The sequence below is a fragment of the Pteropus medius genome, unplaced genomic scaffold (assembly GCF_902729225.1).
Source record: "Pteropus medius unplaced genomic scaffold, Ma_sr-lr_union100, whole genome shotgun sequence".
NCBI classification, from domain to species: domain Eukaryota; kingdom Metazoa; phylum Chordata; class Mammalia; order Chiroptera; family Pteropodidae; genus Pteropus; species Pteropus medius.
In genome coordinates this window covers 198,989-218,129 of record NW_024355327.1, presented here as the reverse complement: position 1 = coordinate 218,129, position 19,141 = coordinate 198,989, and the positions used below count along the sequence as shown (strand labels likewise).

Below are 19,141 nucleotides of genomic sequence, written 5' to 3'. Positions count from 1 at the left end.
GAAGTACTACCCTAACCTGCCCATAACTTCAGCCTCATTATACCATCATTATAATATCATGCCTACCTCTGCAGGTTCATTAATCTAATTATAACAGACTGAATTCTGGGTAAGCACATGCACAGTAGGCAGTGTTATATAGCAGCCAACAGTCAGTCAAGGTGACGTCACACATGGATCATCTAGGACTTCCCATCACGGCCCAAACAGACCTTCTCATTTCTGTGTTGTGACAGCCCTCTTTGCCGAAAACCCGCTCCTCCCTTGGAGTGTACTCTTTTATTTTTTCACGTCCCAAATTCCACAGGCTATCAGTCTTCCTTAGTGTAGCCCGTCTCCTTTTGAAACTGTACTTTCAACAAATCTTACTTTTTCTAAATCTTGCCAACCTGTAATTCTTTGCTGAATCAGTGGGGAAGAACCGAGGACGCCCTCCCCATGCTGCTGGGGTGACGCCGGATTTCACATCACCCTAGAGATAACACTGGCACTCCAAGTCTCTCAGTTTCCACTCTGCCTTCCCATGCAGAAAAGCATAATCCATATATATAGCGGGGCAAGATATGATGTATGTAATCATGTGTTCCATCTCAATTTGAATCCTGGCTCTGCTGCTTCCTAAGCTGCGCATCTTGGATAAGTCACTTACACTCTGTGTACTTCAATTTCCTCAGCTGTAAAATAAGGGCAACAGTACCCACTTTGTAGGATTATGGACATTAAATAAGTTATTGTGCATAAAGTACTTCATACTATGTGCCAAGCACTGCTATATGTCTGTTAGTATTTTACATACAGTACACACACACACACAGGCACAACACATATATGTATGGTATCGTGTATTTTTTATATTTGAGAACATTCAGCAAAGCTAACCTAGCCTCATGGAAGTCCCTCTCTATAGTGCCTGATTATATTATTTCCCTTAAAACCTAGTGAATAAATGAATTCATTCCAATACATCACCAACTCATGATCTTTAGCCAGGGAACCCCAATGCCTGTTATAGGACTAAGTAAAGACCACAGAATCTTGTCTTATGAGGCCATATCCAAAAGCAGAAAAGATCCAAATCCCCAGGAATAGAGATATTCTCTCAGCCTGATTCTTCCTCCTCAGCCTCTGGCAACCTCCATGACTCCAAGGACTTAATTTGATGGTTCTGGTTTGGGAAGCAAGTTCTGGGCCCTTTGATATATGCCAAGCATTGCTACATTACCCCACTGCCTCCCGCATACCCTATTGGTTATCAAAACGATTTGAAAGAATACGTTTTTACTGTAGTTACAGGATTAACCAATACAGAGCTATAGGCCGTGGACGTCCCGCACTACTTTCTCAGAACCATTAGAAAGTAGCGACATGGCATTGAGCAAGTTTTATCATCCAGCTAGAAGTAAAATATTGGCCAGGATTCTGGACTCATAAGGGAAATCAACACCATTGACCATTCCCAACTTTCCTCCAATATCTATGCACCCAAACCTACCAAGCCCCAAAAAACAAAAACAATGTAAATAGCATCCACACTCTATTTTCAAACAGATGGGCAGGTAACCAGAGAATTAGAACTAAAAATGCTTAGGGGCTTGGCTCAAAGTGATCTGTCTTGGCCTTCTGACCCTAGAATACCTTGTGATACAATTGCTATGGGGATGGAATTGCCCCTATGATGGTACACACATTCTAGATTGGTCAACTCCTCCATCTCCCAAAAGAAGACAGAGAATAAGAGGCAAAAGGTTAATGAATCCCTGAAATACTGCCCAAGAATCCTTCCAGGAATGGTGTATGACTGTCAGTCCACAAATATGATAGGGAGGAAATCTAGAAACAATGGATGGTGTTGGGCAGAAAATTATCCTGGATGTGCATCCAGCACTGGGATACACTCTTCATTAGAATGAAGTGAGCAAAGGCCTCAGAAAAGATAAAGGTAAATTAATTAGAACATCATCTTATAACAAAGGTAGGGCCATTTCCCACCACTATTGTAAAATAACTGTTAACAATCAAAACACATATAGGCCTCTTTAATGGAATTCATATAACTACAGGAGGGATAGAGGAACCATTTCCAGAGGAAGGCCCATGCCAACAGGGCCTTCTAGTTCCATTTTAGGTTCTAAGAAAAGAGCTCTAATCCAGAAATGACAACAAATACAATCACTATGTGGGACTCAACCAGAGGAAACCAGGCTGAACCAAGGTGTATCTTGAACGGCTTTCCAATTCCAAAGGTTATCCATATTCTTAATCCCCTCCAACAACGTACTAAACCAAAAAATGTGACACATTAAAGGTAGACATCTGATTTTTATTTCTGAGCAAGCTGATGCTTCTCATTACATCTCATAATTTTCATGGGAAGGGAAAGGATGAGAGAACATGACATTTTGTCTCCAATTGCAGGGGCATGGAAAGTGGTAAGGATATCCAGCTGTGATGGTCAGGCAACAAGATACCTTATGCCTAGGGTAGGATTATGGCCAACAGCCCTTCTGGCCTGTGTTCACCTCCTCAAGGGGAGGTTTCCATGGAATGACCATGATTCCCAACATGGCCAGAAAACCCATCGATCCCACTCATAGGGCAGATGATTAGAGGAGCTGCGCTCTTCCCTCCCGAGTAACTCAGACTGAAGTAGGGCCGGACAGGCCCACAGAAGGTAGCATGAGAGAAAGTAAATGTGTGACACCTCTCTGTTACATTGTAGAAGGAGACCTCGCCAGCATCATAGTCCAAGAAAATCCCCACCCGCTGAAGAGGGGTCCGCAGGGGGAGGGCAGTCATCGGGGAGGTAAGAGCCCAGTATTCTTTCCCATACCACAAAGACACTGCCCAGAATCCATTCTGGGGAGCTGAGGTTACTCCACCTTTTCTGCATACTGAGTCTTCACAGACACCTATGGTCCACTTGGCTTTATCACCCACCTCTACCTCCCAGTAATGTCTCCCAGCAATGAAGCATGGAGAGCCCAAGACACAGGGAAACAGATTGAACCGCTCAGGGTTGTCAGGCAGGTCCTGCTGGAGGTAACTGTACCGCACTTGCCGCAGATTATCGGAGAGGATTAGGCTGGGGTAGGCTGTGTCTGGGTCCAGAGTCACATCCACTGCAGAGACAGAGGGCAAGGTGACAGTCAGCTGAAGGCCAGGAGAGCCCACTATAGAATACCCAGCTTTTTTTCCTACCTACCTGAGAAGAGAGTAAGAGCTCCCCAGTATAGGCTGCATTTATCTTATGATGAAATATATCCTGAATTTAACATTCAATAAAATCAGTTTGGATTAGCTGATTACCTTTTTAAATCAGGATATATTGAAAATATTGAGATTTTACCTCCATTCCCTTCTTTCACACCTTAAACCACAATATCCATCTGAATTTGCCACATAAATTCAGAATTTTGGAATTGTGGAGAGAGACTGGGAACCTGTAACAATCTGCCCACCTTCCAATTCACTCTTTTATATCCTCCATTTCATGAGATCTTTACTCAGCACATTAAATCCTATTCATCTTCTAATGCTCAATGTACAATCCACATCTTCCTCAAAAAGTTGACTTTAAGCAGGCCAGGCCATTTACATTCACTTCCCCTCTCTTAAATCTAAAACTGTGTATTGCCTGTGTAACACATTCTGGTATTTAGTATTACAGCATTTTGCAATCATGTGGATCTTTCCTGCTTTAAAAGCACTGATACATATTCTCTTATTTGCTCTTCACATCTTGTTTAGGAAGAAGATTCCCAAACATCCCTCTAAACCAAAGCTCAGGTGGGGGCTACAGGAATCCCATAAAAGTTTATGAAAGGCAACTAGTAGAAGTGACCAAGAACCCCAGATGGTCAGTTCTTGGTTCAACAATCTGTCCACAAAGGTCACCCACCTCTTTCTCATGTCACAGGTATACCTCACACCTCTAACCAGACACTAAAACCCAAGGACAGGAAAGTATCTTATGCTCTTTTATTCCCTCTATAGTACTCTGCACAATGTTACCGTAGGACATAAACAAGGTATTAATCTCTGTTGAAAGAATATGGATCATAGCCAGTGAACACCAATGAAAGACCTGTCGTTTGTGGAGTCCTATGTCATGTGTAGAAGGTGGCCATGTGACTATGGAAAGTACACATCTAAGATTTGTGAACCTCTGGGAACAGAGATTTACCCAGTCTCTCTGAACCTTAGGTAAAGGAGATGATCAAGGAGAGGGAGAATTTCGACTCCTGCCCCAAGGCACAGAGACAGGATGACACAAGATTCCTAAACTTTTCCTAGCACTCAGAATGAGTTGAAGTCAATCACTCTTTCTTGAAAGATGGCTGCTTTTTACAAACCATACATTGACCAGAGGATGGACAGGCAGAGCAGTATACCAGTGTACTAACAGTGTTCTACTTTTTGGGAACAGTAGTTTCCACTCCACAATTCTTCACAGCTCCTGAGCTTGACTTCTTCCTATTTCAAAGGCCCATGGCTTTAGCTCTTGAAGCATTTTAGGAGGCAAAAATATTGTACACATATAGAAACAAACAATAGCTTTTTAATGATTGTTGTTTATCATTTTTACACATGTAACCTAAAAGATCCCAAATTAGGCAGTTTCTTAAATCATTCATAATAGTGGTTAAGTCCAAAAAGAGTTTTACTACTTTCTCTGTATAGTTTTTCTCCTATCACCTACCTGAATATAATTGAGCCTCTCTTAATTCTGAAAAATCAAAAGAGAAAAGAAGTTATGGAAGTCATATAAGTATTTCCAGGAAATACTCAACTGAGGGAGCTTTGGTTAGAGACATCATAAGGCAGTGGTCTCCATTAGAAACACCAGAACCCTGGTTGTCGGTCATGCACCGATTTCTTCATACAATATATGACTCTATCACCCAACCAAAAGCTTTGAAGGAAGAGAGACTGGGAACTTTGGGTAGAAGAATAACCACATGCCTGGTATTGGTAGCCTATTGGGTCAAACCGAGCCAAGATCAAGTACTCCACCCTCCAATGTGCAAGCTGGTTCTGCTAGGGGGAAACATGGTTGTAAGTTCATATCACACACAACTCTTAGCTTTCATAAGCCACCTCTGTTCTAGGGTCTAGGTGGTTCGAGTGACATCCACTACCATGGTGGGGCAAACAAGACCATTCACTTAAAAGGCACTTTAGAGTTGACAAAGCATTTACACAGATACGTTCACGGTAAGCCTTTTAAATGGCAAGAAAAGAACAGAATGAAGGTCATATCTGAACTAATGGCTTCTGGTATTATCCATTGTATTAAGTGGAATTTCTCATTTGTTTTGCTTATGGACGTGTGAGTGTCCCCTATACCTATGTTAGTAGATACAAAAAAAAGTATGTATTTGAATAGTACGATGCTAATGAGGATTCAGCATACATAACATGGGAAATTATCAGAGATTATAAGGAAATATAATTTGCAATAAATAAGAAAAGGGTTTACCTACATGAAACGATTTCAGATTCCACAAGACTACCTAGGAATTTTAGCATTTAGTATATAGCTGGCTCTCAATTGACTGTGGAGAAAATTTATAATTGAAAAAGATTTCCTTTAATACCTAGAACACTTTATTTAATAAACATAAATATTAGGTTTATTATGAGTCAGGCTCCATTTTAAAGACTTTAGAAATGGCACCTAATACTTATAACTTTGTGAGGTAAGAACTATCATTTTCCTCATTTTACAGATGAAGAAATTACAGATGTACCTCTTTTTTTTTTTTTTGTAGACACTGTTTTTTTTACTAACTGAAGGCAAGACCCTATACCAGGAAAAAGATTATGACTCATTGAAAGCTCAGATGATGGTTAGTATCTTTTAGGAATAAAGTATTTTTAAATTAAGGTATATACATTGTTTTTCTTAGACATAATGTTATTGCACACTTAATAACTACATTATACTGTAAACACAACTTTTATATGCACTGGGGAACTAAAAAATTCATGTGACTCGCTTTACTACAAAATTCACTTTACTGTGGTGGTCTGGAATCAAACCTTCAATATCTCTAAGCTATGCCTGTATGGTGCAGAATCCTTATTAAGGCAGAGGTAGGCCCAGGACCCAGACATTCTCATTCCCGAATCTCTGCTCCTAACCACTTCCCCCAAGGTTCCACCTCAGTCAGTGCTGCTCAATTTCTCCTGTACTGATCAGCACTATGCCCACGAGCTGTAGGAACTCAGTGAATTATAACTATAAATACTGATCCAAGTGAAACACAGCTAGGATAGTTTCTGTTCACTCTTTCCCAATTAAAAAATAAAAACAATCACACTAATTCTGGATTAATTTTTGAATTGACTATTCTTCTCCTCCATCAATTTAGATTGAGAACTGAGTGCACAGAGTTAAGACTTCAAATTAAAACAAGAGGCTATGAATTGAAAAAAATGAACAAAGCAAAAGGAAGGTGTAAAATACCAGGGAAGGCTAGCAAATGGGTGCCACCCCTTTCCCATTTTCCCACACTTTCAATGCAGATGTTCATCTTCCCAGGAAACTTCAACTTCGAAAGCCCATTAAAAGTAGATAAATTTACCTTGGATTTTCTCCATATCTGACTGCATTTTTTCTAAGGGGAGAAAAGAAGATATTCAGTTTGCATCCCACTATCTGGTTGGAAAATGTATCCAGGCAATATGCAGGTATTTAGAACATAAATCCCTTTCCCCTCAGAGCCTCTTTTCACATTACCTGTGAACTGCTTCAGACTTTCAGTCATGAACAGACATTTTTGGGCAAAAATATGTATTTTCTCTTGCAGATCTGGAGGTGTAATCCAAGGTTCAGGGATCCTGATTCTTTCAGCCCTAAGTTTAAAAAAAAAAAAAAATGAACCCTTTCCCCAACTCTATGACTTTCAAGGGACAGGACAGGGTCTGGGCTAAATTGGCTAACAGAAATCAAAAGTCTTTAAAAGCAATCACTACAGCCTTTCCCATATTTTCTTCCTAGACTATGATCCTCCAGACCAGAAAAGGGGAAACACTTTACTCATTTTTTTATCCCTCAAAGCACATAGCTCATGGCTTTTCAAATGGCATGTTCTCAAAAAAGTTTACTTAATTAAAATTGAATTTAAAGCCAGAAAGCACTAGATTCCATAACAAAGTCCTTAATTTCATGGTGGGCAATGACCTAGAATCCTCAGGTTCACAAACATGGTGAGAACGACATCTTCAGACAGATAGTACTCTCAGGACAATACCCAATCACCCACGCCCTTCAAGGGGTCTATAGCAAAGACAGATTGCTAGTTGCAGGGATACCCACAATTATCCCTTCTCTTATCTTCCAAACTTTACTAGATTCATGGTTACCCAGTCTAGGAGTGACCCTGCGACAAGAGTTCTGGCCAACGAAAGATAAGAAGTATCTTGTGGTAATTTAAGATGTCTACTTAAAAAGAAATGTGATGTGACATATCTCCCTCCTGCTGGTTGGCATTCTAGTAACTATCTTGGACTATAAGAATGAGGATCATACCTTAGGGATGGCAGAAGAGTGAATAGAAAGAAACCTGAGTCTGATGATCACTGGAAGCACCATACCAGCCCTGGGCACATAGCGTACATGGTGACAAAATATTTTATTATGTTTAGGCCTTAAGCCAATGAAATTTTGGGTTTCCTAGCTCATATAGCCAAACTCAAACTTTAATGTCACAAAGTGCTAGGATCTAAGGGATCTATCTCTCTATCTTAGGTCAGAACTAAACTGGCATCAAAAAGTAAAAGTAACAAGAAAGGCAGTATTTGCTCTGGTCATCTGTCTGGGACAGTTACCGAGTACCGACTTATCTCTATCCTAGGGGCCTTTGAGAAACTCAATTTTATCAGCATGATTCTATCCACATAGCTCTCTGAGCCAACCTACTGAATCTATGAGGCCCTCCCCCATCTCCTCAAATGCTTTCACATAATCAAGCTACATTTCCTCTGGAGGTTTTCACCATTCAGGATTTTAATCAGATTCAAAGTTCTGCTCCCTCAGAGTCAGTTTCCACCCCTATAGGTACTCCACCAAACATTTACATTCCCAAGGCCTATCTGGTTTGCCGTCACCATCTGCCTGCAAACACAACTTCGCCTTGGCTTCTTGCCCACTCAGCTCTCCCTGCTCAGTCATGTCCCAACACCCAGGGAGCTCTTTCTTCTTCACTTTCCATCTAATGATACAGCAAAGAAATAATGAGTAAGAGCCAGAATCCAAGTAGTTATCACTAATTACATAACTAAGCCTGTCATACCTTTCTTAAGCCATGTTTTCCCTATTAGAGGAAAACAAAGGTGGGTGGCGGGCGAGGGGCGGGGGTCCGAATAAGAGAGAAAAGATTCTGAAATGCTTAGGAAGTAGCACCCATAAGATACTAGTGCCCTTTGCCCAAGTCCCTGTAAGTCTCCACCCTCCCTATGGAAGAGTCCTCACAAACCACCAGCACCTTGCCAAGTGAGCCCCCTACTCCACCCCCTCACTCTTATAATCTGTCAATAATTCCTGAGTTTTAATGAGAAGAGCTGTGGTCCATCTAATTTCTTTGCACACTAGTGATTCTGTTCAAGGATAGACAGGGTATGTGTCCATCTGGTAAGATGTCCATCTCAGGGTCTGCGTTCCTTTTGGGATTTATAAGGGAGACTGTTTTCCTATGTTAGATTTAATACTGGGGAGAGAGAAAACTGTACCTGCTCAATGTGTCCCCGATGTCCTATAAGAGAAAGGAAAAGGATAACCATGAGAAGTCATTCATAACTTCAGTTTTTTTTTATAGACGTTTGCTGAAAACCCAGCTATGGGCTGGTGTCCTCCTGCAACACTAGTCAAGGACCTCAAGATTTAAATTTACTAATTCAAGCATTCTATGCTTGGGCCACAGCTGTCCAGCTTGCTTCCTTTAATTTTCTTTGTGAAATAATTTCAAATACACAGAAAAGCTGCTAGTACAAAGAGTTCCTGTATACTCTTCCCAGACTTAACCAGATTATTATAACCATATTTATATCCTCAGGATCATTTTAGAGATCACTGTTTACATTATATCCCTTCATTCCTTTATGCTTCTGTGTGTATTTCCTAAGTACATTTTCTTATATAACTACAGTATAGTTATCAAACTCAGGAAATTGAACACTGACACAATATGTTTATCTATATTAATCCATAGTCCATATTCTAATTTAACCAACTGTCTTAATAATGTTCTTTGTGGCTATTCCTCCCCCTACCCTCCAGGTAATCCAGGATCATTTGCTGCATTTAGTTGTCATAACATGTGTCTTTAATCTCAAACAGTTCCTCAGCATTGATTTATCTTCCATGTCATTGACACTGGTTTAATATAGGGTAGTAATTATAGAATGTCCCTCCATTTGAATTTGTCAGATTTTCCCCTCATGATTAAATTCAGGTTGTACCATCTTTGACAAATGTTGTGTCCTTTTAAAGGTACACAATATCTGCTTGTCCCTTATTGGGTGACATTTTGATCACTACATAGCTATTATTTTTCCTTTTGTAATTAATAAGTAACCTAAAAGTGATACTTTAAAATTATGTTAATATTTCAATTTTTATTAAACTTTCCATCCTCAGATTTCGCATCCATCAATAATTATTATCAGACTTATGATGACTGTCAATTGGTAATTTGCTAATTCCAAAATTCCTTTTACATTAGTCGACATTCTACTGGAAGGAAGAATTTTACCTTCTTATTTATTAGTGTGGACTCATAGAGTCTTACATTATTTAATGAGTTACAATCCATCACTATTCTTATTTATTTGTATGCTTATAACATCTGAGACCTGGCTGGAGAAAGTCTCTGTCACTCATTCTTCTATCCCCTCCCATTCCATTCTCCCCGGAATCCCAATGTTTTCTGGTTTATCCTTCCAGTGTTTCCTTTGCAAAAATAAGCCAGATACATGTATTTTCCAATTACCTTCTCTTTTTTTACACAAAAAGTAATACACTTTGTATTTTGCACTTTGATTTTTTTTACTTAAGATTATATCTTGGAAAACACTTTATATCAGTTCATAGGTATCTTCCTTATTCTTCTTTACAACAGCACGGTATTCCGTTGTGTATGTGTGTGTGTATGTGTGCTCAAATAATCGACTCACTAGGTTTGGGAGTTGAGTTGTTGCCAATATTTTGCAATTACAAACAATGTTACATCAAGTAACCTTATGCATTTCTACCTTTGTATCTTCATATGTAGGTATATCTTGAAGGTAAATTCCTAGAATTCTTGGTTAAAGTCTAACTGCATATATAGTTTGGTTAAATACTGCCAAAATGATTTGCATTGCCACCAGCATATGAGATTATCTTTACTAATAGTGTACTGAATTAGAAAAATTAGAGAAAAAAAAAAAAAGGAAAATTTTCCTATTCAAACAGGTAGAAAGGGCATTTTAGTACTGCTTTAATTTGCATCTCTTATTTAAAAAAATACAGTAGAACATTTTTTCACAAGTTCTGGTCCAAGTTTGTGTTTCTTTTGCAATTTGCCTATTCATGTCAATAGCTCATTTTTCTATATAATTTGTCTCCCACCTTCAATTTTAAAAAGTTCTTTATCACTTCTATTTGTGATATTTGTCACAAATATTCTCTTTCAATTTGACACTGGTCTTTTGACTGGTTACAGTGTGTGTGTGTGTATTCCTTATGTTTTACCAATTGCTTTAATTATATAGGCTTTGTTGTATGTTTTGATATCTAATAGGGCCAGTTCCCACCTTGTAGCTCTTCTCTTTCAGTATTTCCTAGCAATTTTTGTGTGCTAATTTTTCTATCTGAACTTTTCTATCACTTTGTCTAGCTCTAGAAAAGTGTTGTATTTTTATTGAGATTGCATTAAATTTATAAATTAGCTCATGAAAAACTGACAACTTGATGACTTTGAGATGTCTTATCTAAGAATAATATCTTTTTATTAGCTCAAGTTTATTTTGTTTTTCAGGAGTGTTTTATAATGTTCTCCACACAGGTTTTTGCACATTTCTTACAAGTTTATTCCCAGGCTCTTTTTTTTTTTCCCCCCAGTTAGAAATGGGACTTTCTCTTCTATTATGTTTTCTAGTGGCTGTTATCTGTGCATATGAAGGCTGTTGATTACTATAGGTTAATCTTATATCCTGCTGCCTTGCTGAATTCTTCAGTTTCAATATTCTTTAATTTACCATTGTGTATTATATTATCTCCAAATAAGATAGTTTAACCTCTTTTCCAATTCTGGTAGTTGTCATTGTCTTCTCCTATCTAACTAAATTGGTTAAAAACTACAGTACAATGTTAAATAGAGGCAGACAATAATGGGCATCTTGTCCTGTTTCTGACCTCCCTGGGAATACCTCTAATTTCCCCATTAAGTAAGATACAGCTTGCTTTTCCAACGACTTCCACCATGACCACTCTGATAATCAAGACGCCCTCCCCAATGGAGTCCATGGCTCCTCTTACTTTCTCTACTTTCCTTATCATCCAGTTTTGATTTCATAGTCCACCAGTTAAAAACATTCTCACAAATAACTTCTACCTTAAAAAAATTTTTTTTTAAACTTCTATGGCTCACTTTGGCAGCACAAATTCTCAAATTGGAACTGTGAACAAAAGTTTAACGTGGCCCCTGCACAGAGATAACACTCAAATTTGTGAAGTATTTCATATTTTTCATGTTTATAGCAGCACTATTCACAATAGCTAAAATGTGGTAACAAAATGTCCATCAACTCATGAACGCATAAACAAAATTTAGTATATATTCACACATACAAAATTTGGTAATAATCCATATGGATTATTCAGTTATAAAAAATGAAGTACCGGTAAATGCTACAATATGGATGAACCTTGAAAAAAATATGCTTAAAGAAGACACAAAAGGCCCCTACTGTATGAGTCTACTTACAGGCAAACCCATAGACACACATAGCAGAGTAGTGGTTGCCAGTGTATAGAAAGGTATGAGAAATGGGTACAGGTTTCCTTTTGAGGTGATAAAGGCATTCTGGAACTACATAGTTGTAAAGATTGCACAACACTGTGAGTTTACTAAATGCTACTGAGTTATGCACTTTGAAATGGTTGCAATAGCGGATTTATGTTAAGTATATTATCACAATAAGACAAAACAAAACAAAAACCTCAAGTCCATCTTGCAAAGCCCTAATCCTGGATGAGCCCAACTACCTGCTTTACCTATGCCTGTATCAGAGCAGTCATGGTCTGAAAAAGCAAAGCAGACAACAGGGCAGACTGCTTCCAGTGTAAACTGAAGTTCACTAACGAAGTACTATGTCTCACAAACCAACTGGCTTTCCCATACTCTAAAACAATAATTTCAGAACTTCCCCACATTCTTCAAAACTCGTATTTTCTCTAACTCCTGCTGAACAGATCATCTTGCTTTCCAACTTCAAGAGAATAAAAGCCACCACGTTTTCGCAAACCTCAAACCTGCCTGCACCTACCTCCCCCAAACCCTCCTTTCTTCCCATACTATCTTCCAGACTAACTCCCACACACATGCTTTATTTCTCATTCCCATTTGCCTTCTCAAGAACAACAAGTTGGTGAATAGCCCATTTTTATAGCTTCAGTGATTTTCTCACCTTGTTCCTTATAACACAGACTCTCTTCTTTGCACATTCTTTTAAAATGTTTAACTAGTTTCTTTAAACATCCCTTTCCATGAAGCCCCACAATCCTATCTCATCTCCGAGTAGTTTCTTGCATCTCCTTCAGTCTTACTTCTTGAAATAGTCATCTACTCTTACAGTCTCCATTCACCCTACCCAGTCTCTAAACTCTCCCTAATGTGGCTCCTGCCCAAATCGTTCCACTGTGGCAGTTCTACTTGAGGTTATCAATGATGGCCATGTTTTGAAACCCAATGGATATCAAGCCCTCATATTATTTCTCAACTCTGTTGTCTACTCCCATCTTCCTGAAATATTCTTCCTTCCTGATTACAATCTGCCTCTCTGGTCACTTGCTCTTTTTGCAAGCGCTTCCTTCTCTCCCTGGCAATGAAATACTGGTGTTCATTAAGGATCAAAGCCAAGCCTTATTATTCTAACACAGGAGTTGGTAAGCTTTTTTAATAAAAGGCCATACGGTCTCTGTCGCAACTATTCAATTCTGCTGTTGTAGTGGAAAAGTAACAATAGTTGCTACGTAATAAATAAACATGAGTATGTTCCAATCAAATGTATGGATAATGAAATTTAAATTTTATATAATTTCATGTACACAAAATAATATTCTTCTGATTTTTCCAACCACTTAAATATGTAAAAACCCTACTTAGTGCACAGGACATACAAAAGCAGGTAGTGGGCCAAGTTTTTTAATGACATTTATCAACACCTATGATACTTGTCTGTTTGCGTCTTTATTGTCTGATCTCAATATTAGAATATAAATTTCAGGAGAGTTTAATCACCACTTAATCCCAGTGCCTAGAATAGTGCCTGACACAGGCAGACAATTCATATACGTTGTACAAATAACAGAGAGGTATTAGCTCATTTCCCATGGCCTTGCTGGGTTAGGTCTGCTGCAGGTTTATTATCTGCACTGTAAAGGTTAAATCACAGGGCTACTCAGGCTGACCACTACTGCTCAAGTGCCTGTTATTTTGTGGCTATGGTAATGGACATGTATGTTAAAATTACAAGATACTGGAGTAAAGAGAGTCTTTAAATGGCATGTGGACCAAAACCATCATTAGGTAATGAGTAAATGAGGTCACTGAGGCCCAGAGAGGTCAAAAGCCTTGCCTGAGATCAGTCCACTTGTCAGTGCAAGACAAGCCTGGGCATTAGACCTTCCCTCAGTGCTTTTCCATGATACAAGTCGTGTCAACCAGAGCTTCTATTACTGTACATGTTTTCCCACTGACATGCCCAACAGAGATTGGCAAGCCATTGCTACTCCCACAGAACTGACAAGTGAGAAGGGGGGCCCTGGATACTGCTTGGCAAAGAAAGGGAGACTTTTTAGCAGGAGCCACCTTGGAAGGGTGCTCTAAGCCTTACCTGTAGAAGCTCTCTAGTAGGCTGCTGCTGCTTTTCTTCCAGCTGGGCAATCAGGCTACTGAGGTGGGAGATATTGCAAGAGAACTGGGTGATGGCACCATTGATGCTGTTGTAGATGGCCAAGTCTAGCTCCTCAAGGCGGGCAAGGAGGCGATATTCATGCTCCTTCAAGGAGTGATACAGCTGCTCAAACTCCCAAATTATCTTCTCTCTCTCCATCTGGGTCAGGCTCTTTGCAGATAACAGGGAAGGGCAGTGAAGAGAGAAAAGGTTTACTTCTCGGGCTCTTCACATTTCTTCCCCAGCTACTCACCCCAGAACCTCATCGTTTCATCCGTTATATTAAAACAAACATCTTGTCTGCTCACTCGTTTTTTGTTTCTTACTGATTAGTACGTAATGGCTGAGAACTGAATTACCCCAGTGATAATTAAGACACAGTCCCTGCCTCAGGAACTCAGTCAAGTGAGAGTTAGGTTCATATGATACATGTAACCATGGATGGATAAGTAAAGGCAGGGTGACAGGCTGCAGTGGGAGAAGTTGGTACAGTCTTCACAAAAGCAGTGTTCACACAGAATCTTGTAAAATGAACAGGAGTTTACTGTGTGTTCAAAGACCAGGAGAGTTTTCCAGGCACAAGAAATGGTACAGACAAAGAAGTGGAGAGAGAAGGCAATCAGTTCTATCTGGCTGGAGCAACTTGAGTGCTGAGGGAAGAAGCCAGAAAAGGTAACAGGCCAGAACATACTTTGCCTGGCAAACTAAGAGGCAATGACTTTATTGCAACTGGGAGCCATGAAAAACTATCAGGGAAGTGACATGGTCAGATACATGCCCTGTGGAGGACAGTTTGGAACACTCAAGCACAATTTCTATAACAATCTTCGCATAATAACCTTGATGGGTTCTCTTAGGCCCTTCCTGTGCAATCTGTACCCTCTATCTGGCCTTCAAGGATATTCACTGGTGCAGATTTATTTGTCAAAGTTTCTCTGTCCTTGCTTCTCTACCCTACCCCCCACTGACAGGGCTCTAACACTTTGTTTTAAACAAAGGGTAGGGAAACTCCCTTTGTTTACTCCCTAGAAGTAAATTTTATTAGACCATCGTCACACCCATCATTTACATATTGTCTTCAGTGGCTTTTGACCTCTAACAGCAGAGTTAAGTAGTTGAAGGAGACAGCAGCCTCCAACCTTTTTGGCTCCAGGGACCAGTGCTCCTATGAGAATATAATGCCTGATGATCTGAGGTGGAACTGAAGCTGTGATGCTAGTTCTGGGGAGCTCCACAAATACAGACGAAGCTTTGCTGGCTTACCTGCTACTCACCTCCTGCTGTGCAGCCCGGTTCCTAACAGGCCATGGACAGGTACCAGTTCACAGCCTGGGGGTTGGGGACCCCTGGCAACAGAGATGATGTGGCCCACAAAGCCAAAAATATTTACTATCTGGTCCTTTACCGAGAGTTTGTTGACCTATTTAAACTGAACTCCTGAGAACCTTTCCTCACTAACCATCCCTCTAACCACCCTTCTGAAGAACTTACTGTGCGACACAGTGATGCACAAATGCTTTTGTTTACAAATCCTTTTGATAAGATTATACCTCTCCTTAGCTGGGTAAGTCTCTCAAAGACATAAAAGACACATTATAATCAAGAAAGAGGCTTTAAAGATCAAGTAATAGAATGCTTCTCAAAGAGGATACTATAGGCGGACCTGGTGGGGGGGACAATTCTGCCTGGCATGGGCTGTTTCTTCATTGCAGGACATCTAGCACCTGTCCCACTGTCCCTAATCGATTCCTCAAGTGACAACCAAAGAAACCCACACACCATTGGAGGAAAGAAAAGGGCAGTATTAGCTGAAGATCAAGTCTAGAACAACCTACCCATTTCACAGATGAGTAAACAGTGGCCTAGAGAGGTTGTATTTATCCAACTGGCTAGTGTCAGAACCAAGAAGTATGTCCAGGTGCTTTGATTATTGGAGAAAAGCTGTCTCCCCTCCTTGACAATCCTCCGACAGAGGACAAGATTACGTGCATAATGATTCGACTCCAGAGTACAAGATTATGTGCATAATGATTCGACTCCACTCAAGCTCACTAGAAGATTCTCCAACCATCATACCTACTTTCAAGCAAGGGAATCTGAGGTCTCAACAGACTGTGGTGGCATCTGAGGGCATCATGGGAATAAGTTTCCTGTTTAAAAGTTCTCTGCTACACTCTGGCCAGGACAAAATTTCTCACAAGATGATGTTAGAGACTACTAGTCTAAGTTCACATGCAAATACCTCTAATGGTGGGAATTTTTAACATTTTATTTATTGTTCAAAAAATGCTTTAAAACCTAGATGTTGGATATATACGTTATAAAAAGCCTCTGTACCTTTTGTTTTGGTTTTCAAAACAAAACCCCCAAATATTCTTATCACAAATTAGCACATCGACCACTTGCTAAAGCTTTAGGAGTTTGGGGGAAGGAAATAAAATGAAAAGTTCAGAAATGAAGTGTTGTCAAGAAAGGGACACTCCAGCAAGAAGCAAAAGTGGAGCTTATGCAAAGCCACTCTCAGCATCTGTCTATAGAATGGTAGGTACTATAGGAGGCTGACTGTGCCCAAGAATTTCACCTATGTCAGCTTTGTCAAAGGTCAACCCTGATCCACACAAAGCTAGCAGGTTAAATTTCTGATAGGTCAGATCTCCAGGGGTTCTAACCTTGGCTCCTCCATTCTTTTCTAAAAAATGTGGGAATCCTTTGGTTCTCTAGGTGAGTTCTCAACTTCCATATGACATTGTTCCAACTTCACCAGGAAGTTCTGGGTGACTTGACAAGGTTAAGCCTTACAAAAGAGGGAGTAACCAGCAGAAGTGCTATTATCTGTGAATTCCAAAGATCCTTACCAAGAGTTCAGCTCGTGCCTGCTCCCCTTGTGCCCGACGCCTCTTCTTTAAGTCTTTCACTCTTTTTAAGTGGTCCAGCTGGTTCTGAATTTGCTCCTAAGAAAAGCAAAAACAGTTGGGCAGTTCAGGATTAGGCAGACCTTAGCATCAGCATGGCTATTCTGCTTATCACACATGCAACCCACAGTTCCTGATGCCAAGTCCTGGGTTAGAGTCTGTCCTTGGACTACACTGTCATCACCAGGACACAGGGTGTCACCACACTTCTTTGGCAGTTTGCGTTTATCTTAAATTGTCAATTTCTTGCCCCTGGAAAGATACTAATTGCATGGCCTATTGGAAAGGTAATTGGATTAGGAGGCTTAAATTAATTTGTAGCTTTTCCCAAGAAGCATACTGAGGAAACGACTTTGTTTCCATGTTATTGTTTAGCTGTGCTAGTCCGTTGGTTCAACAGTTCACAAAGGGCTCCACAGATCATCTAACTTAATCTTCATAATAACTGTGTTACCTCCTGTCTCAGAGTGGTTAATAACTTAAGCAGTAAGAGTGGGGTTCTTTTCCATGAGCTTCTAGAATTGAACAGAGCACAGGGAAGTGCTGGGGAAATGCTTACAGACTAGGTGGTGGGCATCTAATCTACTTGATGTGTATACATCCAGTTAACGTGCTTTGCCTCAGATCAACTAGGAGCAAAGAGGAGTACGAGAGTCTCTGAGGCCCGCCGATGTGTACGTGGTTTTACGCGCATTTTTTAGGTCAAGGGCGTGGGTCTCCGTGGGCCGTCTTGATGTATAACGTGCTGGTAAGCCGGTAAACACAGGGGCAAATAAGGAAAGGAGAGAGGGGGCGGGGAGATTTCTGGCTTCCTCACCATCTACAGGTTTTCCTCCCAAATCTGAGTGTCGAGGCTCTGGAGCGGACAGAGAGGAAATGACGGCTGTGAACCACACGTCCGGCTCAGCCATTTTCTAGGCGGAAAAAAGGAAGCCTCTTTGGCTCTCTCCTCCCTTTGTCCGACTCGCGCTCCCAACCCCTTCCCGCTTCACGCACGAGGCCCTCACCTTGAAACCCTCCACCGCCTCTTCCAGCGGCAGCACGCTGTGGCCGCGGTGCTCACGAGAGCGGTCGCACACCACGCAGATGGGCATCTGGTCCTCCTCGCAGTACAGCTTCAGGGGCTCACGGTGTTTCTCGCACACACCCATCTCTCCTCCGGGCCCCGACGGCCGCTCGGTGCGCAACTGCTTCACCAGCTGGGTCACGTTGGCCAGGTGCCGGTTGGGCCGCATATGCCGCTGCGGGAAGGTCTCCCGGCACTGCGGACACGACACGTTGGTCTCTGCCGCACCCCAGCAGCGGGTGAGGCAAGCGCAACAGATGTTGTGACCGCAGTCGAGCATCATGGGCTCGGCAAAGTACTGCAGGCACACGGGACAGGTGGTCTCTTGCTGTAAACACTCGGCCACGCTCCCGGAGGCCATGGCTCGGGCCTGCAGGGGCGCACGGGCATGGGCCCCAGCGCCCAGCTCTGCGCAGAGCCTAACTCTACTGCGTTCCCTCTGGTTCGCTGCTTTGGGGCGACGTGGGGAAGCGAGCTTGGCTTACGGAGGGCGGCGCCTACCGGGCCCCGATCGCAGACGCGCCCGTGCACAGGAACCGCGGAGTGGCCCCGCGCCGCGGTGCCGGGACGCGTGAGCTTGGGAATAATGCAGCCCCACTAAGAACAGCGGCTACGCGACCCTGGGGGCCCGGTGGGACTCGCGCGCGGAAGAGCCCTGAGACAACGTGGCCGCGTCGGAGCAGCTCCCGGCGGCCGCACAGACCCCACCCCGGCAAAAGCGGAAGGGGCGGGCTTGGGGGCGGGGCTCGTCCCGGACTTGTGCAGGCCAAGTGAATGCCTGGTCTTTGGTCCTGGGCTGTCTCCTCCGGTAAAGGACTAAGGAACGTTGGCCACTTGTCCCTGGGTGGAATTCTCGGGAACATGAGCCTCAGGGATCCGCAACAGAGGGTGTCGTGGGGCGCGGCAGTGACAGAGTATCACTTGCCTGCAGGCTCCGGGCCTACTGCCGAGCTTTCGCGGCCAGGGGCCTGGACCCCTAATCTGTGTTTGGGTTTCCTGTATG

The 19,141-nt window shown here is 41.7% G+C and overlaps 1 protein-coding gene and 1 non-coding gene across 2 annotated transcripts; one reads left to right on the top strand and one right to left on the bottom strand.

Annotated features, from left to right (window-relative positions):
- Positions 1-2,299: 2,299 nt before the first annotated feature.
- Positions 2,300-18,845, bottom strand: TRIM27 (tripartite motif containing 27). The gene is made up of 8 exons (XM_039858627.1): positions 18,080-18,845; positions 17,016-17,111; positions 14,101-14,331; positions 8,734-8,756; positions 6,743-6,858; positions 6,588-6,620; positions 4,700-4,726; positions 2,300-3,119 (listed from the first exon to the last, which is right to left on the bottom strand). The coding sequence occupies exons 1-8, from the start codon at positions 18,497-18,499 to the stop codon at positions 2,524-2,526; spliced, it is 1,542 nt and encodes a 513-aa protein (XP_039714561.1). The 5' UTR covers positions 18,500-18,845; the 3' UTR covers positions 2,300-2,523.
- Positions 11,628-11,732, top strand: LOC120599563 (U6 spliceosomal RNA). The gene has a single exon (XR_005651929.1). It is a non-coding gene; the product is annotated as a U6 spliceosomal RNA (small nuclear RNA).
- Positions 18,846-19,141: the final 296 nt, after the last annotated feature.